General features: G+C 55.2%; 1 protein-coding gene across 12 annotated transcripts in view; it reads right to left on the reverse strand.

The window, feature by feature from the left end:
• GRM4 (glutamate metabotropic receptor 4) overlaps nt 1-27,575 on the reverse strand; it is a 126,004-nt gene that overhangs the window by 11,454 nt on the left and 86,975 nt on the right. For all 12 annotated transcript variants that reach the window (XM_055390208.2, XM_055390206.2, XM_019029566.3 and 9 more), the window contains 5 exons: nt 25,493-25,647; nt 23,061-23,201; nt 7,193-7,393; nt 6,823-6,959; nt 2,316-3,251 (listed from right to left, as the gene is read on the reverse strand). In XM_055390208.2, the coding sequence (XP_055246183.1) occupies nt 2,316-3,251; nt 6,823-6,959; nt 7,193-7,393; nt 23,061-23,201; nt 25,493-25,647 (1,570 nt within the window). The remainder of the gene's footprint in view (nt 1-2,315; nt 3,252-6,822; nt 6,960-7,192; nt 7,394-23,060; nt 23,202-25,492; nt 25,648-27,575) is intronic.

Genomic DNA, 27,575 nt, shown 5'->3' on the forward strand with positions numbered 1-27,575 from the left:
ACCAAGGAAGTCCCAGGGCATGAGGTATCCCAGAGCTGCAGGGGGGAAGGGTGTGCTGGGGATGGGGGGGTGCTCCTAAGTTAGACAAAGTGGGGTCAAGTCCAGCTGTGCCACCAAGGCAAGTCACTCCCCCTCTCTGTGCCCCTGAGTCCTCATCTGTAAGCAGGGGATGATGAGACCTCACCAGCTGCCACGGGGCCTAATGGCCGTTAGGTAAACTGTCTCCACATGACGAGTACCCCACCCCATGGCTGCCTCACTGAAAACTAGGCAACCCTGGGAGCTCAGACTGGCGCTCACAGCTCGCTCTTTCTTTCTCTCTCTTTCTTTCTTTCTCTTTCTCTCTCTCTCTTTCTTTCTTTCTCTTTCTCTCTCTCTCTTTCTCTCTCTCTCCCTCTCTCTCTATTTCTTTTCTTTTCTTTTTCATGAGATAGATTGTCACTCTGTCACCCTGGCTGGAGTGCAGTGTCACAATCTCAGCTCACTGCAACCTCCGTCTCCCAAGTTCAAGCATTTCTCCTGCCTCAGCCTCCTGAATAGCTTGGACTACAAGCATAAGCCACCATGCCTGGCTACGTTTTTGTATTTTTGCTAGAGACAGGGTTTCACCATGTTAGTCAGGCTGGTCTCGAACTCCTGACCTCAAGTGATCCACCCGCCTCAGCCTCCCAAAGTGCTGGGATTATAGGCATGAGCCACCACACCCAGCCTTGGGCTCACAGCTCTAGATGCCAGGCTCAGGCTGACAACTCCTCAGATATGTCTCCAGCCCAGAACTTGCCCCTGAACTCCAGACTCCTATATTCAACCACTGACTTGGCAGGTGCATTTGGACGTCTAATGAGCATCCCAAACTTAGCATGTCCAAAGGACCCCTTCTCCTGCCCCTCCCAGGCTCCTCTCATTGTCTGCTCTTCCTTAGCATGGGAAACTCCTTCCTTCCTGATTGCTCAGGCCTCAAAGCATGGTATCCTCCTTGACTCGACTGTCTCCTTGTCTCCCACCCAATGTGCCATCCATTGGAAACCTGACCAGCCAGTCTCCAGACAGGCCCAGACTCCCCCACTCCCCACTGCATCTGCTGGGGACACCCTCTCCTGCAGAGCATGACAGTGACCTTCTCACAGCTGCTCTTGGCAGCCAGAGGGTCCTTTTCAACCTACATCAGATAGCACCCTCACCTGCTCGGAAGCCTGCAGCGGCCTCTCTTCTCACTCATGGTAAAAGCCAATGTCATTGCCACCATCTGGCCTGTCACCTCTCTGATCTCGTTCCCCACTCCTCTGGCTTCCTCAGCTCCACACTCCTTACAGTGTATTAACTGTTTGTGCACCCACTGTGTCATGTGATTGTGACAATACCTGGAAAGACTGCAGGGAAAGGGACATGGCCCCAATTTACTGATGAAGAAACTGAGGCCAGGGAGGCCAACTGGCTTGCCCAGATCCCACACTTATACACGGCGCTCAGACCAAGACCTGGGGTCCTTGGTGCACCTTGATGCCCTGCCTTCAGTGACTCCCAGTACTTCAAGATAACACCCCCGAGTCACCCAGCCAGCACCAGGACTGGGATGTGGGCCGAGCATACAGGTCTCTTGGGGTGTGCCCAGGTCCTCGGACCAAGCCAACAGGAGGCAGAGGTAGCCACTCTGCAACTCCAGCCAAGGGAAGGAAAGGCCCTCTGCTAGCCCCTAGCCTTTAGGCTTCCAGGGCAGCTTGGGGCTGGGGAGAGAGGGGGGGTCCCATGGGGATCCTGTGAGGGGTAGATGGAGGAGGGAGAAGAGAGGAATGAACCAAAAGGAAGACAGGGTTGAGTAGGGGAGAGGTAAGAGAAAGGAGTCTAGAAAAGAATGAAGAGTGAAGGAGGGTACAGCGCTCCAGGCTTATGGAGGGGGGAAGGGGTGAGAGAATAGGAGGAAAGAATGAAAGGAGATGGGGTAGGGGCAGCAGGGATGGAGAGACAGGGAGAAAGAGGAGGAGGGGGGAAGGAGAACAGGGGGAGAATGGAAAGAGGGAGTAAAGTGGGGCTGAAGGAGACAAAAGGAGGAGAGAAAAAAGGAGAGATGAGACAGAGAGAAAGGGGGAGACAGAAGAGGGAGAGGGGTAAAAACAGAGAAAGAGGAGAGAAAACCCAGAACCCAGAGAGAAAACTTGCAGCTGGGAGAGAAGGCAGAATGAGGCATGAAAGAAGGCAGAATGAGGCAAGAAAGAAGACATTTCTGGAGCAGGGGGGAGGCCAGCCAGCCTCAGGACGCTGCCCCCTGCTCACTGCCCTCACCTACCCACCGTCCAGCCCCAGCCCCCACCACTCACCTTGTCGGCCGACTGCGAGGTGCCAAAGAAGATGGGGATGAAGGCCAGCCAGACGATGCAAGTGGTGTACATGGTGAAGCCAATGGGCTTGGCCTCGTTGAAGGTCTCGGGCACGCCGCGTGTCTTGATGGCATACACGGTGCATGTGACCATGAGCAGCATGCTGTAGCCCAGCAGGCAGATGAGCGACAGGTCCGAGATGTCACACTTGAGCACACCCCTGGCGAAGCGGGGGTCGAGTGTCCGCTGGTCCTGGAAGTCCACCACCGAGTGGGAGGGGTCCACCACAAACCACACACAGATGCCCAGCAGCTGCAGCGAGATGAGGCTGAAGGTGATGGCCAGCTGTGAGGCGGGGCTGATGAAGCGTGGGGCACTGACCGAGCGCTTGCCCTGCTCGAAGATGCGGTAGATGCGGTTGGTCTTGGTGAGCAGGGCTGCATAGCTGATGCTCATCCCTAGTCCCAGGAAGATTCGGCGCAGCGAGCAGGTACCAAGGTCGGGCTCAGCGATCATGAGGAAGGTGGTGGCATAGCACAGGAAGATGCCCGCCAGCAGCACGTAGCTCAGTTCACGGCCCGAGGCCTTGACGATGGGCGTGTCGTTGTAGCGCACAAAGGTGATCACCACGAACAACGTGGCAGCGATGCCCACCACGGCCAGGAAGAGGGGCAGCACGGCCCAGGGCGAGCCCCACTCAAGCTTGATGATGGGGATGGGCCGGCAGCCCGTGCGGTTCTCTGTGGGCCGCATGTCATAGGGACACGTCTTACAGGTGTAGCGGTCCACCTGGTACTGGTACCCTGTGCAAGGCTCGCAGTGCCAGCAGCAAGGCATGCCCTTCACTGTCTTCTTCCGCTCACCCGGTTGGCAGGGCAGGCTGCAGATGGAGCGGGGCAGCTGCTGCCCGCTCCCCGGCCAGTGCATCCGCTCTATCTGGCAATGACAGCACCGTAAAGCAGGCCTCAGAACATGCCACCCGGTGCCCCGGACCATCCTACTGGGTGGTTGCACCTTGTAGCCCCACACTCAAATCACCGAGCTAGTTGGCTAAAAGTCCAGCTGTCCAGACCCCACAGGGACATACTGAATCTAACAGCTGGAGTTAAAAAAGGTCTCCGGCATAACTCAGACATAATTGACCTACAGGGAATCCTGACTGAACCCGAAACTCTCAAGACTCATATGAAGAAACTGAGCCCAGAAAGCAGTAGTGACAACCTAGAGTCACAGGAAACAACAGTGCAGAGCAAAGAGAACTCAAGAGTCCTGACTCTTAGCCCCTAAGGCCTTGCTACTCACAGTGGTCCCCAGGGTGGCAGCAGCAGCCTCACCCAGGAGCTTGTTGGAAAGGCAAATTCCAGCCCCATCCCAGACCTACTAACTCAGAGTCTGAGTTTCAACAAGACCCCCAGATGATTCTTGTGCACACTGGAGTGGAAGATGTGCTGCCCCACGGCCCAGCCCAAGGCACCTCTGCCAAACAGCAGGGAGTTGGATTCAGCAGAGAGCTGAACAAAGGTTTAATCAGAGGATGCTTAATGTGTGCTCAGGGGTTAGCATTTCTTTACATCTTGCTCTAAATTAGTGCTACCCACAGTTACATGTCCCTGAAGACACAATGGCTGTGAGCAATAGAGCCACACGAGTGTTGTCACACCCTACTGAATATGTTACAATATTCTGGAAAGTGAGAGTCCCAAAAGAGTCTCAGGCATCAGGCCAAGGGACTTGACTACACCTGGGAGCTGTATTCAAAGCGACTCTTCTAAATAAAGTGTCTCTTAGGAAGTGCTCACTCTCAGAGCACAGCAAGCCTGGCTAGACTGGTGCATTTGCACTGGGTGCTACCTCCTGATAAAGTGTAACCAGCTGGTTGGGGGGTGTGGGGAGGGCTTTAGAATAAAGGAAAAGGGGCCAGGCATGGTAGCTCAGGTCTGTAATCCCAACACTTTGGGAGGGCAAGGCGGGAGGATCATGAGGTCAAGAGATCGAGACCAGCCTGGCCAACATGGTGAAACCCCGTCTCTACTGAAAATACAAAAATTAGCTGGGTGTGGTGGCGTGCACCTGTAATCCTAGCTACTCAGGAGGCTGAGGCAAGAGAATCACTTGAACCCAGGAGGTAGAGGTTTCAGTGAGCCAAGATCATGCCACTGCGCTCCAGCCTGGCGACAGAGCAAGATTCCGTCTCAAAAAAAAAAAAAAAAGAATAAAGGAAAGGGGTAAGGTGGGGTGAGTAGGGATGCCTCGTAGCAAGGTAGGAAGAAAACCTCAAGGGAGAAGGTTGTCCTGTGGCTCTGGGCATGACAGGATGTGGATTAACTCAGAAGCCAAAGAGCACAGAGCAAGGACAAGTGCAACCTGTCCTGCAGGAATGTGGAGGCGAGACGGTCCCTGCGGACTGCAGCTGTGCAACTGCAGGGGAAAGACCCTTCCCCAGAGGACACGGGGCAATGATGAGTGTTCCGGAAAACTCTGTGGTTCAGATGGAAAGAGCAGTGACTGAGGTCAAGTCCTGGGATCACAGTTCTGTTGCTACCTGGCTGTGCGTCCTTGAGCAAATGGCTTCTGCTCTCTGAGCCTTTGTTTTCTCATCTGATCCAATGAAAGCAGATATGAAGCCACTTTGCCCTTTGTTACTTGGAGTGACCTCCATTTAGAAGTCATAATGGATCTACTTTTTAATATTTCACTAGAACGTCAGCTCCATGAGGGCAGAGGCATTGTGTTAACTTCCCTGCTGTGTCTCCAGCCCTCAGCACAGGCTGGCACATAGTAGAGGCCCAGCAGGTCTCTGTGGAATCTATGAAAGAATAACTACACAGGCAAGAAGGTCCAGGGTACCAGTGATGCAACGCCGCCACACCCTGAGACCCTGGAGGAGGACAGTAGCCAGGTAGGTGGTTACAGGTACCTTGCTTGCTCTGTGGCCCTCACAGCACAGCCCAAACTGAGCCACTCACGGAGAAAGTGGGGAAGGTTGATGGTTAAAGTCCAGCCCCATCTCACCTCCCCCCACCACCTCAGCTCTGTCCGGGCCTTACAGGTGAGGAGGACTAAGAGGGCATTGTGAGCTGCATCAGAATGGGCCATGAAGACGGTCTGGCCGGTGGAGGGGCCTTGTATTCCTGGGGAGGGGACTTTCAGGGGAAGGGCCCACTGCCACCCACACATGCCCAGTCCCTGCCACCTTCAGTTAGGACATCTGGAAAATGGAGATAACTGCCTGCCTCACAGAGCTGTCATCCTCACAGCAAGGGGACGTGCTTAGAGTAGCAGCTCGGACACAGCAGGTACTCAGTAAGTGCTAGCTGCTGCCGCTAGTGAGTTCCAGTCCCCGGCCCCCGTGCTCTGCCCACTGCACCAAAACAAAACGGGCACATCGACTTGGTGTTATCCCACTTTGCCAAGTGCTCCTCACACCCTGTTGTGCCCATCGCTCTCCACCCAGCAATCCAAGGAGCCTCATTTAGGAACAGGCTGTTCCTGCCACATGGTGTGGCCTTTAGGAGAGTCCTTCTGCCTCCCCAGGGCTGGGTTTCCTGGGAGATTTCCTCCGACTTAGAAGATAAGGTTGGGCTAAATAAGACTGCAGGCCAAGAGTGCTTTGAAGAGCAGAGCACGAGGGGTTCCTCGCTGGAAGAGATTATGACAAGAGGAGACGGCGGGGCCTCGATGCAGCACCCACGGGATCCCGGGACAAGGAGAGTGGAGGCCAGATGAGGACCTGTCTCTGAGTCTCTCCAGTCTATCCACGGGGTCACAGTGGGCCCACCCCGGTTATGGCTCACCCCTTCCCCTTGCAAGGTAGAGACCAAGTCCACAAGCACTCTGTTGAGGAACAAACCAAAGGTCCTTTCTCTACGAAAACACTGCTCTGTTTCACAGCTGGGATACTGAGGGCCAGAGAGGGAAAGTCACCACATCTGTGGGACATTCCATGAGCTAGGAAAGCGTGGCTAGGAGGACCCAGAAAAATGGCTGCCTTCTATCGTGCTTTGATGGGGCTGGGGAACTGGCAACTGGCTCACTACCCACCAGTCAGTGGCACAAATCCCACCGTTCGACCTGGGTCCTTTGCCTTAAGACTTCCTCCTCTGTCCAAATGCAGCCCTCCCCCTCCTCACCTTATTCCCCCATGCCCCCCCATCACCCCCCACCTGCCCACCCAAAAAACCTTTGAGCCATTTCACACTGGTGTGAATTCTTCTATCCAGAGTCCCCCCATCCCCTCCTCAGTGGGTAGCAGGCAAGAAGGCCCCAGGCTAAGGGAGGGGGCAGGGACCAGAATGGCAGCAGAACTCCGACTGCCCTGTCTTCCATTTCAGGCTGGGGGCCTCAGAGCCGCTGAGGTCTGGGAGAGGGCACTGGGAAGGAAGCCCCAGCCTGGCAGCAGCGGTCCTGGAGGTCAGGGCTAATCAGCGGCAGCCTCCCCTTGGGCCCCCCTCCCAGGGGCTGGAACTGCGTGAGTCACTCTCCACCCACTCCCTGCCCTCCCACTTACTCTAAGGTGCAGGTGGTCAGTCCAGGAGCCAATGACCTTGTACTCGGCAGAGTCGTTGCGCAGCTGGTATTGGTAGATGTCATAGCGCCCAGGCGCATCTCCATTCTCATTGAAAGTCACAGGGTTCCCTGCGATGCCTGCAAAGGTGGGCAGGTGTCTTTGCAGAGCCTTTACCCAGAGGCAGGGCGGATGATGAGCCTGGGGCAGAGACCTCTCTGACACACCCCTTCATGGAACATCCTGGGAGATTTCACCTCTTGGAAACATCAGGAGAGGCCTCCCATTCCCACCCCACAGAGCCTAAGGGCCCCTCCCCTCGGGCATGGCCCAGGATACCCAGGGTCAGGCACAGTCCACACCACGCCCCCACCTGAGAAGTTGACGTTTCGGATGTACTTAAGCAGCTGGGTGCCATCTACAGGGTCCATGCGCGCGCAGAGCCCCACGCGGCCGGGACACAGGTCACGGTGCATGGCGTGCAGCGCGTGGCCCATGGCGTACACGGCATCGATCACAAACTGCACCTTCCCCTCCTGCTCATAAGCTGAATCCTGCCCAATTCGCTCACGGTCTGCAATGAAACACCAGGAACAGGGACACTCGTGAGGCCTACTGTCCTTACAGTGGTGTCATGGGGGCCAGACCACCCTCTGGCACCTGGAGAGGTGGCACAGCCCATCTGTGCATGGCCAGGCCTCCTGATTCCCAGCCCAGTGCTCTATCACCCAGGAGATGGCCCTGTGGAGGTGCCTGGAGACAGGCCCATGGGTGTAATGGGAGGGTCCACCAGCCTGGACACCGTACCACTGATGCCTGTGCCACCCAAGGTCCCAGAATATCCAGGGCAGACTACCTTGTCACCTTTCACCATGGAAGGCAGTGTCCCAGAGGTCTCCCTGTGGCTGTGGCCCTTGTTGCCTTCCCCCAGACCTGGCCTGGGATAATCTTGGGAGCAGCTGCCCCTCTCGAAGTCTGGGAAACAGCCAGGACAGCGGCTATGTCCATCAATGAGGGGAGTGCCCTTAAAGCCACTCACCTATGGGCAGTTGCTCCAGCCAGAGGATGTTGCCCTCACCCCAGGGTATGGGTAGGGAAACTGAGGCCCAGAGAGGCTGAAAGACTGCCCTCAATGGTTTCTAGTCACCCTAAATACCAGAAGTCACCAATGCCCCCATCCATCCCTCTTCTACCTCAGGGACAACCCTCTTGTCCCCCAGTGGCAAGGATAAGTGAACTTTGCAAACTGAGAAACCCATCCCCATGGGCTTCTCACTGCTAACTGCAATGGTTCCCCAAGGCACCGTGACCTGGGGTCTGACCTCCCATCCTCCTCCCCTCCCCTCCGTGTCCACTGACCTCTGCTCTGGGGCCCTGTGCAGCCTCCTTGGTTGTCCATGTCAGCAAAAAGGGGATCATGATCCCACCTCACAGAGCTGCCGTGAGGCTTCCATGAGATAAGGTACCGAAAACACTTGGCAGCCAGCAGATGGCTCGTCCACAGTGTCCTATGTGCTAAGTGGGCAGAACAGGGGCTTCCAAGAGGGCTATGGAGGTCCCTGGGCTGGAGCAGGTGGGATGACTTTGTGGAGGGGAAGGTGGTTCTTGGCCTGGGCCTTGGGTAATCATGGTATTAGATAACATATTGAATAACTACAATAACATTAAGTAAGTAACTTCCACCAGTACCTGCTATGTGTCAGGCATTGTACGGAACTCTTGATGTATATTCACTCATTGATTTCTCACGACAATGCTATGGTGTAATCACCTCCATTGTAGAGATGAAGAAACTAACTGGGCATGGTGGCTCACACCTGTAATCCCAGCACTTTGGGAGACTGAGGTGGGTGGATCACTTGAGGTCAGGAGTTCGAGACCAGCCCAGCCAACACACTGAAACCCCATCTCTACTCAAAATACCAAAATTAGCTGGGAACATCAGAAGAGGCCTGATGGGAGGTAGCTGTAATCCCTGCTACTCAGGAGACTGAGGCACAAGGATCACATGAACCCGGGAGGCGGAGCTTGCAGTGAGCTGAGATTGCACCACTGCACTCCAGCCTGAGCGACAGAGTGAGACTCCATCTCAAAAAGAAACTGAAGCCCTGAGCACAAAAAAGCTCAGTAACATTCCACGACTATGAAAAGCTGATGTGAACCCAGGTACTCCAACTCCAACCCTGAGCATCACACTCTGCCACACAGGGATGCAGGTGGGCAGGAATGTGGGGAGGGGACCAGGGATCTGAAGTGAGGACATGGCAGGAGGATGGCTGGGAGGAGGAAGGGGGAGGATGGGCAGAGATAGGGAAGCCTGGCTTCCCCTCCTAAGACCACAGCCCTTGCATACAGCATGGCCTTCTTCCTCAAGGCCAGGACGAGGAAATTACTCCTCCTATCATTCTACTCCTAGCCCGTGCCTCTCAGCTAGAGGGCACATGCCACACTGCACAGAGGCAATTCCCCAGAGGGCAGCAGGGTGCACACATGCACCTGCGTCCTGCCCCCATAGGCCAGGGTTAAGCTTGGTCCACATGAGGCAGTGATTCCCCAGGGACTCCAGAGGTCACTGTGTCCAGCCCCCTGCCTTGGACACCCTGAAGGCAGACCCAGGGTGCAGGGGATCTCACTGCCTCTCCCTGAGGCAGTACCCTCCAATCCCTTCACACCCTCTAATCCTGGCCATACCAGTGGCCAAACCCACACAAGGATGTGGGGATGGGGGATAGCTGGCCTGGTCGCTCATTAACCCTGCCAGCCAGAACCACATCCCATTTTCAGCCTTCCTCAGGGTAGGTACTCACATATTGCTGAGTGGACAGTAGAAACCATAGAACCACAACGCTAGGGACACCAGGACCACGGGGGTCATCTGCCCCCGCTGCCATTTTAAAGACAAGAAAACTGAGGCTGGTGGGGAAGCCCAGGTCACACAGCCAAGGGCGACAGGATGGGCACTTCCAGCTTCTAGACCCCACCCCTGCTCCATCCCAGGCTGCACTTGACTTGGGTCGTGTCTGCTAGCTTTGCTAACCAGCAACACTTTTTCCAGGCCAAGGCACAAACAGACAGGATGAACACAAAAGACAGCTTCACCAACCTGCCTTGTCCGAGGCCTCTGATCACAAGGTCACGAGGGCCTAGGGAGAAATGGAATGGACGATCCCATCCCCAAAGGACATAGAGAAGGCTGGGACAGTGTCGCCTGGAAAGACCCTCCCTGGACCCACACTTGCTCCCCGCAGGCCCCTAGGCCCTTCCCTCTCCAGCCTGAAGAAGCATAAAACACTACTTGACTCCCCCACAGCTCCCATCACACCCTCATCTCATATGGATGAGAGACTAAATTATTCACCAGGGATGGAGTGGGAGGCTACGGCCGCTGCAGAGAGAAGGCAGCTCTCTCTCAAGGCCAAGGACGCACCCAGCCATGGGAGGCTAGCTGGATCTCTGGGGAAACACACCTCCCCCACGAGGCTGGCCTCAGCCTCTCCTCAGAGGCTCCCGCTGAAGCATCCACTCCTGGGCCACTTGGGCTCGGGGCCAAGTGCTCTCTCTGGGGTCACGAAGCCATCAGTATGGATGCTAGTGTGGATATCCCGCAGGAGCCCCCTCACCAGGGTAACCTGCCTCCACCCAGGGCAGCTCTGGGGGAAGGGCTCCGGAGTGCTAGGCCTCGGGTGCTGCCCTTACAGAGCGTCCATCCCAGCACTGTCACAGCAGCGTGGACTTCTAACAACTTCTCAGTTCCCTGTGGCCTCCTGGACTTTTGTCTCAAGTCTATCCCCAGTAGCATATGGAAAGACTGGGGTGCAGTGAAGTGACCAGGCCATGAGGATGCCCACCACACACATACACACACAGACATACATACATACACATATATACACAGACACACACACACAGACACACACATACATACACATATATACACAGACACACACACATACACACACACATAGACATACATACGTACACATATATACACAGACACACACACACATACATACACATATATACACAGACACACACATATACATACATACACATATATACACAGACACACACACATACACAAACACACATAGACATACATACATACACACATATACACACACATACACACAGACATACATACACATGTATACACACACATACACACATAGACATACATACATACACATATATACACAGACACACACACACACACATACATACATACACATGTATACACATACACACACATACACACACAGACATACACCTATATACAGACACATACACACACACATATACATACACATATACACAGACATACACATACACACACACAGACATACATACATACACATATATACACAGACACACACATACACACACAGACATACACATATATACACAGACACACACACATAGACATACATACAGACACATATATACACATACACAGACACACACACATATACATACATACACATATATAGACACACACACATAGACATACATACATACACATATATACATAGACACACATACATACACACACAGACATACATACACATATATACACACACATACACACAGACATACATACACATATATACAGACACACACACACATAGACATACATACATACACATATATACACATACGTGCACACACAGATACACTGAAATAAACACACACAGACACACACACACCACACAGATACACACACACACACCCACCACACCACACACACTCCTCAACTCTGACCTCAGATGCCTCAGGCCCTTCCCTTGCGCCCCACAGGAAACAACGACAGGACCTAGGTGACTCCCCTGGAGGGGTAGCGGGGCATGTAGGGGAGGGGTGGGGGATACTGCAGGAACCACAAACCCTCACTAAACAAGACAGGACGCTCTGGCCTAAACGAGCAGCTGCAACTGTGCCTGTGACAGCAGCAGCTTTGGGCTCACACAACCCGGCTCCTCAGCAGGTGACTCTGCAGCCGTGGCTCATGCTTACCCAGAGCCATCGTGTGCCTGGCACCTCGCCTTCCCACAGCTCTGGGAGACAGGCTTTACTGGCCCCCTCACAGGGGAGGTAGCAAGGTTTGCAGGTGGGTGGGTGGCGTCCCAGAGCCTCACAGGAATCCTGGCACCAAGTAGGTGTTTGACACATACCTGTAGATGTAGCTAGCTCGGAAGTGGTGGGGCTGGGACTTGAACCCAGATGTCTTTGGTTGTCCAAAAAAGTCTTCAGCACCCTGAACTGCCCCTCCTCCATTTAGCTGCTGACCTGCCTCCTTCCCCCTGTCCTGCGACCCAGGCCCTGCCCCCATTGTCTGGCCAGGCCTAACCAGGGATTAAGGACTCCCTGTCTGCAGGTCTAGAACAGGAAGGTGGCAGTGGAGAGAAAGGGGTGGGAAAATCCCCTCTCATGGGTGGACAGGAACCCCAGGACCAGGCAGGGGCACCGCAGTTCTGGGAGGAAGCAAGACATGCATTTCTGAGAGCTGTTGGAGGAGACAAATTCCAGACACATGGCAGCAGTGACAGTAGCAACAGTTTGAAGATGTCCTAATTGTGTCCCGGGGCACAGTGAGGCAGAGATGCATTTGGCTCTGCCATGGGTGACAGTCAGCTGGTGAACCATCCAGGGAGGATTTTCTCCGTCAAAACCCCGAAGCGTGGTTACTACGGCGACTGCAGCCTTTGTCTGCAGGTTGTAAATTGTAATTGAAATGAGTTTTCAAGGTTGAAATAATCAGAGTCCTTCTCGTCTCCCCCCTCGCTTCTCCACAACTCACCCGCCCAGCCACAATCCTCCAGTTCTAGCACTGGTACACACGTGCATGCACACACATTGCTGAAGCAGCTCCCTCACACCAGGGTAGACAAAATCCACCACACAGACACTCACAGGTATTCACATCTGCATGCATAGAGTAGCAAATACACAAACCTTCATGCATTTACACATGTCTACACACACATGCATGCTCTAACACAGGTGTACATATAAATGCTTCCAATATAGCTACAGCTACACATTTAACACGACACTAATACAAACACATGGGCATTCAGATTCACCCACTGGCTTAGGCTGAGAAGTCCCCAAGCAGATGCTGAGGAGGAGTTGAGAGCAAGGGTTTTATTGGGGGGTGATGCCAGGAAGCATGAGGAGGGGACAGGGAGGTGAGGTGGGGGAGGAAAGTCAACTAATGCCAGCCTGTGGGGTTCTGTCCTGCTGGGGACCTCCAGGAGACCCTGCAAACTACACCTCAGCATTGTCCCATCCACAGGGATAAATGCTCCAGCTCTGCCAGTCCTAGGCTGAGGGCTGCTCTCAGGGGCATGAGCCCCATTGGTGCACACAGGGATGGTGAGTGCTGAGGGGGACGGCTGGGGCACCGATAGCATCTGCTAAACATGCACTCATTCACATGTGCAGTCAAGCATCGATCCATGTCTACACCACACACCTACACAGATATAAACCTGCATTTACACAGCCTGTCTCCCAGAGCTGTGGGAAGGTGAGGTGCCAGGCACACGAAGGCTCTGGGTAAGCATGAGCCACAAATATACACCTACACCCGTTTTTGTCTCTTAAGCAAACTTCCAGGGAGTAGGGAGTAAAACAAGGGGGTCCCAGAACCCCTCCAGAGGGCTGTCTGGCGTCATGGACCAAACAAACACACATGGCTCTGACTCTTGGCTGGGCCATGGCCCAGCTATACACTCTAGGCCAAGTATGGGAGTGTCCTACTGCCTCAGTCTCCCAAGTGTGAATTCCGGATAGTAAGACTTATTTCGAGGGGCCACTGGGAGGACTGAGGGAGATGCAACACCATGTCTTGTGCACAGAAGTCCTCTCTCAGCCTCAGCTCTCCTTTCCTCCCTGACACGCCCCTGCTGGATGATACCCCACCCCTGGAGGCCTCCCCTCCATCCTGTCTGCAGCCTGGCTGGCACTGGCTCTAGTGCTGATTCTCCCCACTCCTTCCCCACCAACATGTGATGGGTGAGGGATGCCCACCGCATAGACAGACCCAGACCTAGCCCAACATATGGATGGGGTGGAGAAAGCTGCCACTCTGTGCTTCCTCAGACGTTCAGTTCCTTCTGTCCCTCAAGTCCTGTTCCCGAGTCCAGGCTCACCATCCCACAAGCCCCCAAATTCCCAGAAGTCACCAGCCAGGATCTCCCTGGCCCAGAGTCACACGCTTGCTTTTCAGCCCTATACCAGTTTTGCCGGTCCCCTCCTCTCGAATTTTCATCCTCATCAAGTCGCCTCTTTCCAGTCTGGGAATTTCTAACCCACTTGGCTGGGTCTCCTCCATCCCTAGCTCTGTCCCCCACAACTCAGCCTTGGCCCAACACCAACTCCTTCCAGTCCCAGTGAATGATGCACCCAGGTGTTTCGAGGGCTTAGTGGTTGGGCCAAAAGGGATCCCCATCTCAGTGATAAGGAAACCGAGGCCTGAGGACGTGAAGCAGCTTACCCAGTGGGAGTCGATTCTCGACTCCCTCTCAAGTGTTCTTTTACAAGCTCCAAGAGCTCTGTGGTAGCATCGCCTGGGGCTCTTCAACCTTGAGCCAGCCACAGGCTCCTTTTGAAGGAAACCATTCTTGCAGACCCTCAAGAATATGACCCCAGCAAAAAAACACTGAGGAGAGAAGCTGAGAGCTTGGCTATGACAGTGAAGCCCAACTGTAAATGACCACAGCAGCAGAGAAGCCGTGTCTCTGAGACTGGGAGAGCTCACTTCGGGATGGCCATCAACATGAGAATGCAGACTTTAAGAATCCTCACGGCACTCCTGTGTCCCTGCGAATCTGGCCTCAAGAATGTGTCCTCAGATGTCCACAGACCTGGCTTTGAGAAACAGGATTCGAGCCCCAGGGTCTGGTGGGGCCAGCTGGAAACCCCCACTCAGCCCCTTGCTGGGCCCGGCAAGTCACTTAGCATCTCTGAGCTCCAGGCCCCTCGTCTGTGAAGTAAAGCTGGCACCTGGGACTAGGCAAGGAGAGTCACACCTGGCGCCTGCACAGCCCAGTGCCCAAGAAGGATCAGCTCTCGACTCCTCCCTGGTTCTGAGGCCAACACACCTCGGCTGAGGAGCTGGGGCTCAGCTCTCCCACACAGGAGGGGCTGGGGCTGGGGGTGGGGGAACTCTGGGGACTGACTCTCAGGCAAATGTGGATGAGCTGCCCCTGCTAACAACTCCCAACGCAGACATCCCTCTCCCCCATTATTCAGCAGCCTCCCTTCAAGCAGCATCTAGCTTTCCACCTTACTAGGTGACAAGGTTTGGCTCTGTGTCCCCACCCCAAATCTCACCTCAAATTATAATCCCCACATGTCAGGGGAGGGACGTGGTGGGAGGTGATTGGATCATGGGGGTGGATTTCCCCCATGCTGTTTTCATGATAGTGAGTTCTCAAGAGATCCGAGGGTTTAAAAGTGTGGCACTTCCCCTCTCGCCCTCTGTCTCCTGTTCCACCATGGTAAGCCGTGCTTGCTTCCTCTTCGCCTTCCACGGTGATTGTAAGTTTCCTGAGGCCTCCCAGTCGCGCTTCCTGTACAGCCTGCAGAACTGTGAGCCAATTAAACCTCCTGTCTTCATAAATCACCCAGTCTAAGGTAGTTCTTTATAGCAGCGTGAGAACAACTAACACACTAGGTCTTTCTCTTTAAGGTAGAAATATGAGGTCATTTCTCCGATTTAAGCAAACAAACAAATCCCCTCTCTTGACCCACCCCTCCCCAGCTAGCATCCCCTTTCTCTGTTCCTGCTTACAATGTAGCTCCTCATAAGAGGTGCCTCCGCTCACTGTCATCAGTTTCTCTCCTCTGTCTCCTGACCAACTCCAGTCTGGCTTTTGCACCCACCTCGCTAAAGAGACTGCTTTTGTGGAGGTCACAATCGCCCCCCAGGTGGCTAAATACAATGGCCTGGTCCAGCCCTTGTCTCACTTGGCCCCTGGACAGCATGTGATGGAAACAGTCACTCCCTCCTCCAGTCCTCTCTTTATCGCCGCCAGGACACCACGCTCTGGGCCCTGCTGCCTCCCGGGCTGCCCCTTCTCAGCTTCCGTGCTGGCCCCCCTCTCTCTGCCCCCAACACTCCAGCATCCAGGACTCACTGGGACCTCTTCTCTAGCCACACACACTCCTTGGTGCTCCCAGCCAGCCCCATCTGTACTCTGCCACCTCCCCAGTCACATGGCCACTCCAGCCTCTCCCTGACTCCAGCGCCTACTCCACAAGGCCACGTGGGTCCCAGCAGGCATCCCACTCTCCACATGGTCTCCCCCAAAGCCCTGCCTTCCTTCCCAGCCTGCTCCTCCTCCCGCCCACCCCATCGTAGTGCGTGGCCATTTCATCCATCTCCTTGTTCCAGCAGAGAATGCTGAAGCCATCCTTGACTTTCTGTCATCTCTCTCTCACCTTCAATCCTTCCATAAACACCACGGCCACACTGCAAAGTTTACAAAGAATCTGACCCCTTCTCACCACCTCCATGACCACCACCCACCCCAGGCCCATCATCCCCACCTGGATTACAGCACCAGCCTCCTCACTGGTCTCCCACTCTGCCCTCACTCCCAGAGAGGAGTGAGCAGGTAGTGGCCCAGTGATCTCATTAGGACATAAATCAGGTAACGTCAATCTTCTTTCAAACCCTGCAATGGCTTGTCCCATTCTGCATAAAAAACTAAATCCTTACAAACTGCCCACAAGGCCCACATGATCTGCACTACCTGCCCGTTGCTCCCCCATGACCCTATCTCCTGCCTGTTGCTCTCTCTGCTTCAGCCACACCGGCCTCCTCATTGCTCCCCAGGCTTGCCAGGCATGAGCCCACCCCAGGGCCTTTGCACTTGCTGAGCGCTGTGCCTGGCGTGCCCTTTCCTAGGTCTCCACATGGCTCTCTCTCTCACGGCCTTCAGGTGTTCACTCCAGGATCACCCTGAAATCGTTAGGATGTTTGTCCCCTCCAAATCTCATGTCGAAATGTGATCCCCAGTGTTGAAGGTGGGGCCTGGTGGGATGTGTTTGAGTCATGGGGGCGGATTCCTCATGAGTGGCTGGACGCCCTCCTCATGGTAATGAGTGAGTTCTCACTCTATTAGTTACAAGATTTGATTGTTAAAAAGAGCCTGGCTCCTCCTCCTCTCTTTCCTGTCTCCCTCCCACCATGACGGGAAGCCTCCTGAAGCCCTCACCAGAAGCAGATGCAGGTGCCACGCTTCTTGCACAATCTGCAGAAATGTGAGCCAAATAAGCCTCTTTTCTTTATGAATTACCCAGCCTCAGGTATTCCTTTATAGCAGTGCAAACAGACTAGCACACACCTTCTCACTGAGAACTTCTGACTTAAAAGTGCAGCATTCCTGTCCTCCCAGCAATCCCAGTTTCCTCCAAGAGGCCTCCAGGCTCTGCCTTCTCCACCCTCACAGTTAGGCCTTTTCTGGAGCCACAGCACTGACTGCCAGGCCACGCCACCATCCACTATACCTTGTCTGCAAGGCCACTCGCAGGACGGCTCCCCAGGGCAGGTCTGTCCCCCTCACTGAGCCCAACACAGAGCTGGCTGGGCACACAGTCAGGCTCTTCGTCTATGCTGCTGGTTTCCCAGCTGATGAGTGGGAAGCAGCCCTGAGTGAAGGGCCAATGGTTTGAACAACTGTGAGTTCCTCTAATGGAGGCACGGCCTGGCACATAAAGAGTGCTCCCAAATGTTGGCCTTTCTTACTTGCCCAAGGAGGGAGGCTTCCTCAGGTTCTCTTCAGGATGCAGAGGTGGGAAGACCTTTCACCGGCAGGGTGGAGAAGCCAGGAGGGGCCTGGGGCTGGGATAGCACCTGGTCTAAGCAAAATGTCTCTGGAGCCAAATGGTCGGATTCAAACCCTAACTCTGTGTGACTCTGGGCAAGTCCCTAACCTCTCTGTGCCTCAGTTGCCTCATCTGTAACGTGGGTTGCTCCAAAAATTGAATGCAAAATACTGGAACAGAGCTTGACAATTAATAAATGCTATATAAATATTAGCTGTGATTATGTTTTCACTATTATTGTTGTCACTGCTGGTAGCACAGGCTGGGTGACTGGCATCTCCCCACACACTCCCAGCCACCATGCAGCTGCCCTCCCTCTCTGAGCTCCCAGCCCCTGTGTGCAGCAGGCAGTAAATTTTTCCTATCTCCTCATAAACCGGGCCTTCCTCCGCTCAGCCGTCACCTGGCTGGCAGCGCTGTCAAAAAGACGGATGCCACATCTGCCTTGTTTACGACTTTAATTCCCAAACCCTGTTCTTTGGGCTCCCAGGGAGGGCCTGGGAGGAAAGGAGGAGGCGGACGCTATCTTCCCGTAGGCTTGACAGCTGCAGAGATGCCCCTCTCGGTGACCCCAGCTCGCTGAGGTTGGGGGGATCCACGGGCCATCTGCAAGTGCTTCCTGCAGATAAGCTCCCATCACCTCCTTGGAAGCCACGAGGGAGGTAGCACTCTGCTGGGGATGGAGCTCTTGGGAGAATGGGAGGGGATAATATAATTCCCATTGCACAGGTGAGGAAATCGAGGCCCCCAGAGGTGAGGTAACCTGCCCAAGGCCACATGGCTAGGAAGTGGCAGCACCAGCATTCACACCCAGGTCTGCAGGACTCTAATAGCTGTATGCTTGAGAAAGAATGAGTGCTCTACCATACACCCAACCCTGACCCCTTCAGCACACACCATTCTAGCCTCCAGCTGCCAGCATGTGCCACCCTTCTGAGGCTTTCTTGGGCACAGGAGCCCTCTCTGCCCAGGCATTTGGCAGGCTGGAGGTGCCAAGGAATTAATGGCCTCTAGGAGCATCCCTCCACCAATGCCTGATGGGGCACACACACCCCGGCTCCCTCTCGCTCTCTGTGTGATGACTGAGGTCTGTTCCTCTGTCCCAAGAGGATTAAGCTCCAATCGTTCACAGTGGCAGCCAGCTTGATCTCACACCCTTCATCTCTGCTTTCTCTCTTCTTTCCTGGAATCCCCTCCTAAACCAGCTACTTGCTATCAAATCCTCATCCTGGGGGAACTCCACTTCAGACAGCATTGAAGGATGAATGAAATCTTCCCAAGTGTAAGATCCCAGGATAAGGGTCCTTCCCACCCTCTTGGATGGTCACCAGGCCCATCCATCACCTGGGGTGGGAAGGAATGGATTTGGCAAAGGACCCAGGAGTGGCACTTGCTCTCCATGAGACCTTGAGCAGGGCAGGCCTGTGGGACTGAAACAGAGGCCGACTATGGAATGTGAGCACCCAAGAGAACAGAGTGAGCTGATCCTAAAGAAGTGAGGGGGAAGCTAGACTCTGGAGACAGAGTGGGGGCAGGTGGAGAATAGGTCTCGGAGACCACAGAGCATGCCTGGGCTGGCTGAGGGCAAGAGAGAGGGGCCCTGGAGGAGTGGGAGGGAAGGAGGGGAAGGGCAGGGGTGGGCACTGGCTTGACAGCCAGGCTGCCTGGGTGCGAATCAGCTCTGACAACTCTCTAGCTCTGTGATAGTCACAAGTTGCCTCAGTTTCCTCTTCTGTAAAATGGGAGTTGCATCTGTGACCATCTATACTACCCACCTTCAGGATGGCACATTCTTTCCTCCGGGATTCTACAGCAGACAGACAGAATTGGTACCAACAGACTTGGACTATTAGATTACCCAATTGCCTGTCTAAATCCCAACTCTCCCACTTCCTCTCTGTATCAGCAATAACAATCATTTTATCAGCACCTATCATACACATCATTCTCAGCCAGCCTCCTCACACTCTTTATCTCTAAACCTCACAGCTCACTGAGATAGCTGTTGCCTTCCCTGATCTACTGACAGCAGCTGAGACTCAGAGAAGTTAGATAACTTGTCCAAGGTCACACAGCAGGGAGAAGGCAGAGCCAGACTCAGACCCAGGGGTGGGTCCTTCCCCTGCCCCTGCTCCCAGCTCTCTGTGGGTGTCACTCCAGCCCTCCTGGCCTAAGGCCTTCTCCTGTGGGACAGGCTCAGCTCAGGGGCAGGACCATGGGGAAACCAGAGCTGCCTGCCCCTCCCCCAGGGTCTCAGGTCCCACAAACATTCCCAGCAGCCCCCTCACCCGCCCCTCACCTCACCCAGAGATAGACTGAGAGGCTCACAGCGCCTGGCCTGGGGCCACACAGGGACTCTGACCTGTCTCTGCTGGGGCTCCCAATGCAGCAGGAAGGATTCGGGTCAGCTGAGACATATTGCATCTAGAGCCTCTGCCCTTTTGCTCATGCCTCCTCACCTGTTTAGGGCGCACGCCTGATTTAGGGCGCCCTCCTGATTTAGGAGGGGCATCACCCACCCCTCCCTCCAAGCCAGAGGCTCGCAAACTTTGCGGCATAGTAGAACCACCTGGGGCACTTCAAAAAATCCTGACGCTTAGGTTGCATCCAGTGCAAATTAAACCGGAATGTCTAGGGTAACCGTATTTTTAAAAGATCCCCAGGTGATTCAATGTGAACAAAGCTTGGAAACCACTGCTCCAGCCCTAAATACACATTAAAATCACCTAGGGAGCTTTGTAAAAATCCACAGCCTAGGCCCCACCCCTAGGGTTCTGATCTAGTTGGTCTGGGGGTGGCGCCCTGGTATGGTGTTAAAAGCTCCCAGGTGACTCTAACGCACCTCCAGGCTTCCCAGCTGCCGCTTAGAGATCAGGAAGTGCCTCCCTTAACGAAAACGCTTCACTTCCTTCTGGAGACACCCTCTGGGCTGGCTCATCAATCCCGTTGCTCAGATGAGAAAGGAAAGGCCCAGAAAGGTTGTAGAGCTTGCCTCAGGCTCATGGGAAAGCTCTGTGCTCTTTTTTTTTTTTTTTTTTTTTGAGACAGAATCTCACTCTGTTGCCCAGGCTGGAGTGCAGTGGCACAATCTCGGCTCACTGCAACCTCCACTTCCCCAGGCTCAAGCAATTCTCGTACCTCGGCCTCCTGAGTAGCTGGGATTTCAGGTGCCCACCACCACACCCGGCTAATTTTTGTATTTTTAGGAGAGACGGGGTTTCAGCATGTTGACCAAGCTGGTCTTGAACTCCTGACCTCAGATGATCCGCCCGCCTCGGCTCCCCAAAGTGCTGGGATTACAGGCATGTGCCACCACGCCCAGCCGAGCTCTGTGCTCTTCTGAACCCTGCTCCAGTCCTCCTTCCCCACCTGAGCTGACAATCAGACCAAACGCCTCCCTTAGGACTGCTGGAGAGGTTCTTGAATCCTGCCCCAAGGACTAGGAGTCTGGACAGAGCCTACAGGAACTGACCAAAGCCTTCTCCCCTCCTGCCCCTCTCAAAGAGAAGATTCCAGAAAGCCCTTCCCCTTGACAACCCAGACCCCTCGACAGCCTAGGCACTGGGTCCAGGAGGCGCCAGCTGTCCATCTTGCCACCACTTCCAGTCTTCCCACCCCATCCCCACCCCATCCATCCCCATCCTCACCCCTGATCTAGGTCTGCTGATCTAAATCAGGGTGCCCATACAATTTTCCATCCCGCCTGGGCACTTCCAAGAACCGAAGGGGATGCTCTCAATAATTACACCAGAACACGGGAGACAGGATGCACGGTCACCCCACCCATGAGGGCTCAGCCTCCACACCCAGGCATCTTTGCACTTCTCACACCTCTATTGTGATTACTGCCTGATGCAGGCATTTGCTGAGCAGCCTCGGACAAGTCACTTGGTCTCTCTGACTCTCCATATCCTCGTCTAGAGTGCAGGAATCTTAAGAGTTCCTAGAGTTGCTGTGAGAGTGAAATGTCTTTCACATTTTAAAGATGATGTCTTTAAAGTGTCTGAACACAGTGGATACATAGTAAACAGCAATATTTATGTTTAGCTCACCCAGGAATACATAAGCCCCACAGAAGACACAGGCACACACACCCCTTCTCTCTCAGGAACACCAGCTCACACACATGCGAAGTCACGTGCCACAGGTGTATACACAAACACTGCCACACTGGGCACACTCGCATACCTGCACTCACTCTGCAGATCAGGTGGGTTTGGCTGTGAGCTTCTCTGGGTCCCCAGTGGTCCAGTGGCTGCAAGTCCCTGTGGGCTCTGGCCACCAGAGGGCAGCATGCTCCCCACCCACCCTCATCACACTCACTTCTCCCCTGGCCCTGGAGGAGCTGTCTAAGACTCCATGCAGCGCGTCCCCCGCCCTTTGCCCAAACTGCACGATCAAGTCTGGGAGAATACAGGAGATAACTCATCATCCTCGATTAGGCACCACTCAGGCTGAGAGGCACCAGAGCACCCCAATGTTATTGAGGCTGGGTCCTGCCGCAGAGCCACCCAGACCCAGGGCGCGCAAAGACCCCTGTCCGGATGTATCTGAAGTGGACACGCCATGATGGCTACCTAGGGGGCGTGGGCCCCAGGGCTCAGACCCGGGAGCAAGTCATGCTCTACCGCCCTCTATCTATGGGAATTCAAGTCCCTCTACTCACCTCCTCTAAGCCTAGGTTCTCCCATCTGTAAAATGGCCCGATCACTGCCCCTCCCCTGTGCGGCTTATCCCTCTCATGTGAGGGCTCAGATGTCACCTGCGCAAGCAGGCCGTCCCTGGCCACTTCACAGTTGCAGTTTCCCTTCCCCGCACACTTTCCGTTCTTTTTATTGTCTGTTTTGTTTCTTCTGCACATTTCTGTTCTGACATATTCTATCATTCACTCGTCTTGCTGATCGTCTGTCTCCCCATTAGAATAAAAACTCCAAGCGCCGTTGGACTCTTTCTTCACTGCTATATATCTGCCATGCTTAGAACAGGGCAAGGCACGGCCTAGGAGCCAAACTGGTGCTTGCTGAGTGACTGAGGGAACCCTGGAGGTTAGAGGTAGTTTCTGGAAAGTGCCCAGCCTGGTGTGCGTCAAGACTGGATACAGGTTAGGAGGGGTCAGTTCAGTGCTGTGGGCTGGCCCTAGGGCCGTCCACATCAATCCCGAGGCGGCCAGAGGTCTTACCACTCCCAAGGATCTCAAGGCCACACCCCAAATCTGCTGTGGCCCCGCCCCTCAAGGCCCCGCCCCAGGCCTCCCAACTCCACCCCAGGTGCAGGCCCAACTGCACCTCCTGCCACAGCCGGCAGCGGCAGCCGACAGACAAAGTGAGACTCTCGGCCTCAGGCCCCCAGGCTCGGCCCTCCCCGGCTCCTCCTAGAGCCCGCCCGGCCCTGCCGGCCCGCATGCTCACTGGTGCACTTCTTGACGTGGCTGCCCTTCTTGAGGGCGTGGCGGCTCAGCTTGCAGTGGAAGTTGTCCTCCCAGAACTCGGCAAACCAGATGTTGCGCCGGTTGTTGTCCAGCGTGCGGCTGGAGAAGTAGCGGTCGAAGCCTGGCAGGGAACCAGGACGTCAGGGCCTCACTGGCCTTCTTCCCCACCAGCCCCAGCCCTCCCCGCCTCCCCCAGGATAAGAGATGGTCCAGGCGGAGGGAGAGAGACCGGGAGGAGCACATCCTCTGATCCAGGAGAAAACAAAATGTGGAGCATTTCGTTTCTTTCAAAATGAAAAGAGCTGTATTAGGTCCCAGGGGGATCGTGTGTAATCTACAACTGCTGCCCTTATGGAAGAGAAGCACACCGATGAGGATGTTTCCATGGCCGTTAACCGCTGCAATGCTAACAGCGGGCTTTGAGAAGGAGCCGCCTGGGAGTCCTGAGATTAGAGCACAGAGGCTGGTGGGGCTGCCCAACTCTGGGAGCACCTGAAGAGGAGACCAGGCCAGACAAGGAGGGAGGGGACCACCCAGGTCACACAGCAAGACCGGGACCTGGACCTTCTTCCTTCACATCCAGGACATGCCCGTCACTGACAGAGGCCGCCTTCCTCCTCCACATGCTCTGCATGGCTCACACTTCTGCTCTCAGCCTCGGAAAGCCTGTCCTAGGGTGGGCAGGCTGGCGGTGAACAACACCCTCTCCTCCTCCCAGACACCCCTCCTGCCATACTGACTGTTCTTGGCACTGTGGACTGAGCTGCTCTGTATGGGCCAGAGGCGTGAAAGCTCAGCGGGGCCACGTGGAGCTTCCTGCCCATGGAAGCGTCCAAGTGGAAGCAAAATGACTGGCCACGTGGCAGGAGACGCACTGGCATCGAGCAGGAGGTTTGGCCTGCAGTAGGATTTCTCAGCCTCGGCACTGTGGACACTCTGGGCGGGATAATTCCTGTGGGGGGCCGTCCTGTGCACCGTACGATACTGAGCAGCACCCCGACCTCTACCCACTGGAGGCCAGCAGCAGCATCCCCCAATTGTGACAACCAAAAATGGCTCCAGAAATTGCCAAATGTCCCCTTGGGGGGCAAAATCACCCCCAGATAAGGACCATTGTTCTAAAAGTTTCTCTAATGTTCCTGAGAGAAAAGGTACTTATCAGGCAAGTCCTGGATTCTGATCTCAACTCTGCCACTCGCTGTACTGTGTGTGTCTCAAGCTCTCTGAGCCCTGTGTATCCATCTACTAAATGTGGGGAAGAGTGCATCACAGGGATGCTGGGGAGGCTAAAGGAGATGTCTGTAAGGGGTCTGGCACTGGTAAGCACCATAGTAGTTATTGTTATGTTGTGTTTATTATGGCTGGGGCTGGTATGGAAACTCTCGCTATGTGTGTGTGGTAGGTGGGTGGGGGCGTGTTGGATGTGTGATGGGGTAAGAGCTGTGGGGATGGATGAGCCAGGAAGGCACGAGTCTGAGAGGACCGGGGCTGGGCAGAGGTGGTTCCAGAGCCTGAGTCAGACATGGGGCAGGTGTGGATGTGGGGGGACAGATGTGGTCTTTGCAGGGACAGACATGGGCCTGGGGGATCACACTGGGCCTGTAGGCAGACGTAGACCCAGGGGGGCAGGTTTGGATGACAGGGTAGCCATGGGCCTCTGGACAGGTATGGGCCAGGGCTAGAAGGCTCCATGGGCCAGGGAGCTCCCTCTGCCTCAGGATGAAGAGAGGACACTGCTGTGTGACTTTGAGCAAGTCCCTCCCCTCCTCAGGCCTCCATGTCTTGGGAAGTACCTTGGAGAGGCAGATGTCTGCAGTCCCTCCCAGCTCCATTAATGCTGGATTCTATTGAAGGGAGGGAGGGCAGGGAAGGAGAGGGCCCAGAGAGCCTTCTCCCAATGGTGAGGACTGCCAGGTCCCTGCCAAATCAGGCCATTAATGGGAACGTCACACCTCACTCTCTGTGAGGTTCTGGCCAGAGAAGTTCGTTCCTGCCCAGGTGACTGTGGGTTCTGCCCTGAGAGGAGGGGATTCAGGGCGAGGCAGGCCCAACCTCAGCGCCATCCCGGGGCCTGCCAACCCCAGGCAGACTCTGCAGGAAAGGCCTGTCCTGTAGCCCCGGCAGGGCGGCTCCCAGCCTCTTCCAGCAGCGGACTCTCCACACACCTTCCACCCCAAAAATGTCTGAGAAGAGAGGAGGGAAGGTCTTGAATCTGGATTCAAATTCTGCTGTGTTGCATGTGGCCTAAAAGAACTCCCAGCCCAGAACCTCAGAACATAAGAGGCTGTGGGCCAAGGAAGAGAAAAGGAAGGATATGGAAAGAGGAGGAGCAGAAGGGGAAGGAAGCCGAGGAGGGATGGCAGGAGGAGCAGTCCAGGATGGTGCCGACCACCTGCACCCACCCGGCCTTACCTCGTACGGACATCCTCTTGGGGAGGATCGTGACAGCACCCTCAGCCACCTCCTCCAGGTGCAGCACAGGTGCAATCTTGGAGCCCCAGCTGTCAGAGCCCATCCAGAAGAAATGGCCTGTCTGGTTGGCCCTTCGTGCTGCTTCCAGCACACGCCTGTAGGAACATACACCAGCCCAGCCCAGCCGTGTCTGTCCACGAAACTGTCCCCACTCCTGGCCACACTTGCTTTGGGCCCACGTCCCTCACCCCCAGAAGCCCAGGGTCCACAACTGTCCCAGCACCGATGCTTTCACCCCAAGCCATGGATTCCCCCTACCCCCTGCCCTCACCTGCTCATAGACCCATGGCTACCGCCTCATCCAACCTGCCTGCCCCTGGGCCCACGCCTGCTGCAGGCCCAGCGTGATTCTCCAGGCCCACATCTGTCCCTGCAAAGACCACACCTGTCCCCCCCAGATCCACGCCCGCCCCACATCTGACTCAGGCCCCACAACCACCTCTGCCCAGCCCCGGTCCCCTGAGATGCATGCCTCCCTGGCTCATCCACCCCCACATTCCTTGCCCATTCTCACACGCATCCACCATCACACAACCGCCGCCCTCACCCCTCTGCACATGCTGCCTTCTGCCCACAGCTCCCTCTTCATTCACCGCCCTCTGTGCCAAAATTCCAGGTCTTTCAGAGAGCAGCTCCCCACACCCTGAGTGGGAGTGGGTGATGGAGGGAGATGGATGTGGAGCCAGCCGCCCAGTGGTCACACACAGCCCAGTCTGCCTGTGATGGTAATATAAATCAAACCAGGGACCCGAGAGCCCAGCCCGGGGCTGAGGAGCCCACAGCAAGCGCTCAGCCAGGGCTTCATGGAGGCATGAATTAAGTGGCCCCTCAAAGACATCTCAGAGGGGAAAAACAAGGAGGAATGGGCAGAATTCCCCTAACCCAGCTCCCACAAAGAGAGACTGAGTTAGGGAGGAGGCAAGGAACTTGCTCACAGTCACACAGCAAGTGAGAGGCTGTGATACTACAGATTGTCCAGGCCCTTCCATCGGTGAGGACCAGGGCACAGACTCCAGGGCTGGGGGGTGGCTGCTGGGCCTGTGCAGGAGGCGGCCAGCTGGGACTGGAGGGCCTGGGCTTCCAGGGAGAAACAAATGTTTCCAGGCCCCAGAGCTTTCACCTGAGCTGGCCTTGTCCATCTCATCCCACCCCACCCTCCATCATCTCCCAACTCCTGAGGCTTTCCAGCTCCGCTCACTGGCGTAGCCCCCCTGCACCCTAGGTCACCACTAATGGCAGGTAAGGCTGCTCTCAGAACCCACACCCACACCCCATTAATACCCGTCTGCATCCGGCCAGCCCGAGATGGCCAGAGCTCCCGATCATCCAGCCCTGCAGAGTCACCTGGGTTTATTTTTACTTCTGTTTGCTTCTGAAAATGCATGTGGATTTCCAGAAATGACCCCCGCCCCCACAGCCTGCTCTGGAAGTCAGTCTAGCTCCCTTCCAGCCCTCCCCTAGGGGCTTCTTCACTGGGACAAAAGGCCAAGTGCTTTCAGTCCCCCTCCCAGAATGTGGGTCCATCTGAGCTGAAGGTGTCCTCAAAAACAGCAGGCCTGGAGTGAGGCACATAGCTGGGTGGGGTGTGGGAGCCAAATCTTACCAGGCTTTGGGATGGGAGTAGGGGGCAGGAAGTCAGGGAGTGGGGCCCGGTGGCTCAGAAGCTTCCCCAGGAGCTGGCTGAGCAGTGGCCATCATACACGTTCAGAGCCAGAACTCAGGGGACCTGCACACCTCAAGGGACTGGGTGCCGCCTCTGTGCAGCTCTGAGGGTGTCAGGATGGGGCTTGAGGGCCTCCACTCCCTGGCCTTTTGCTGCCTGAGACAACCATTGCAGTTTGTCCTTTTGGCTTTTGAGGCCGTGATGATCTTCCAGAAGCCCTCTTCCATCCCTCCAGGGACCCACCAATGGCCTGGGAGGGTATCTGTTTTGCAGCAACTCTGGAGTCCAGGTTAGAACATCAGAAATGGCTTGGAAGCACTGGTGAGGAATAGGAGGAAGCCGCCTGGGAAGGACTGGGCA

Source organism: Gorilla gorilla, chromosome 5, assembly GCF_029281585.2.
Source record: "Gorilla gorilla gorilla isolate KB3781 chromosome 5, NHGRI_mGorGor1-v2.1_pri, whole genome shotgun sequence".
Classification (NCBI taxonomy): Eukaryota; Metazoa; Chordata; class Mammalia; order Primates; family Hominidae; genus Gorilla; species Gorilla gorilla.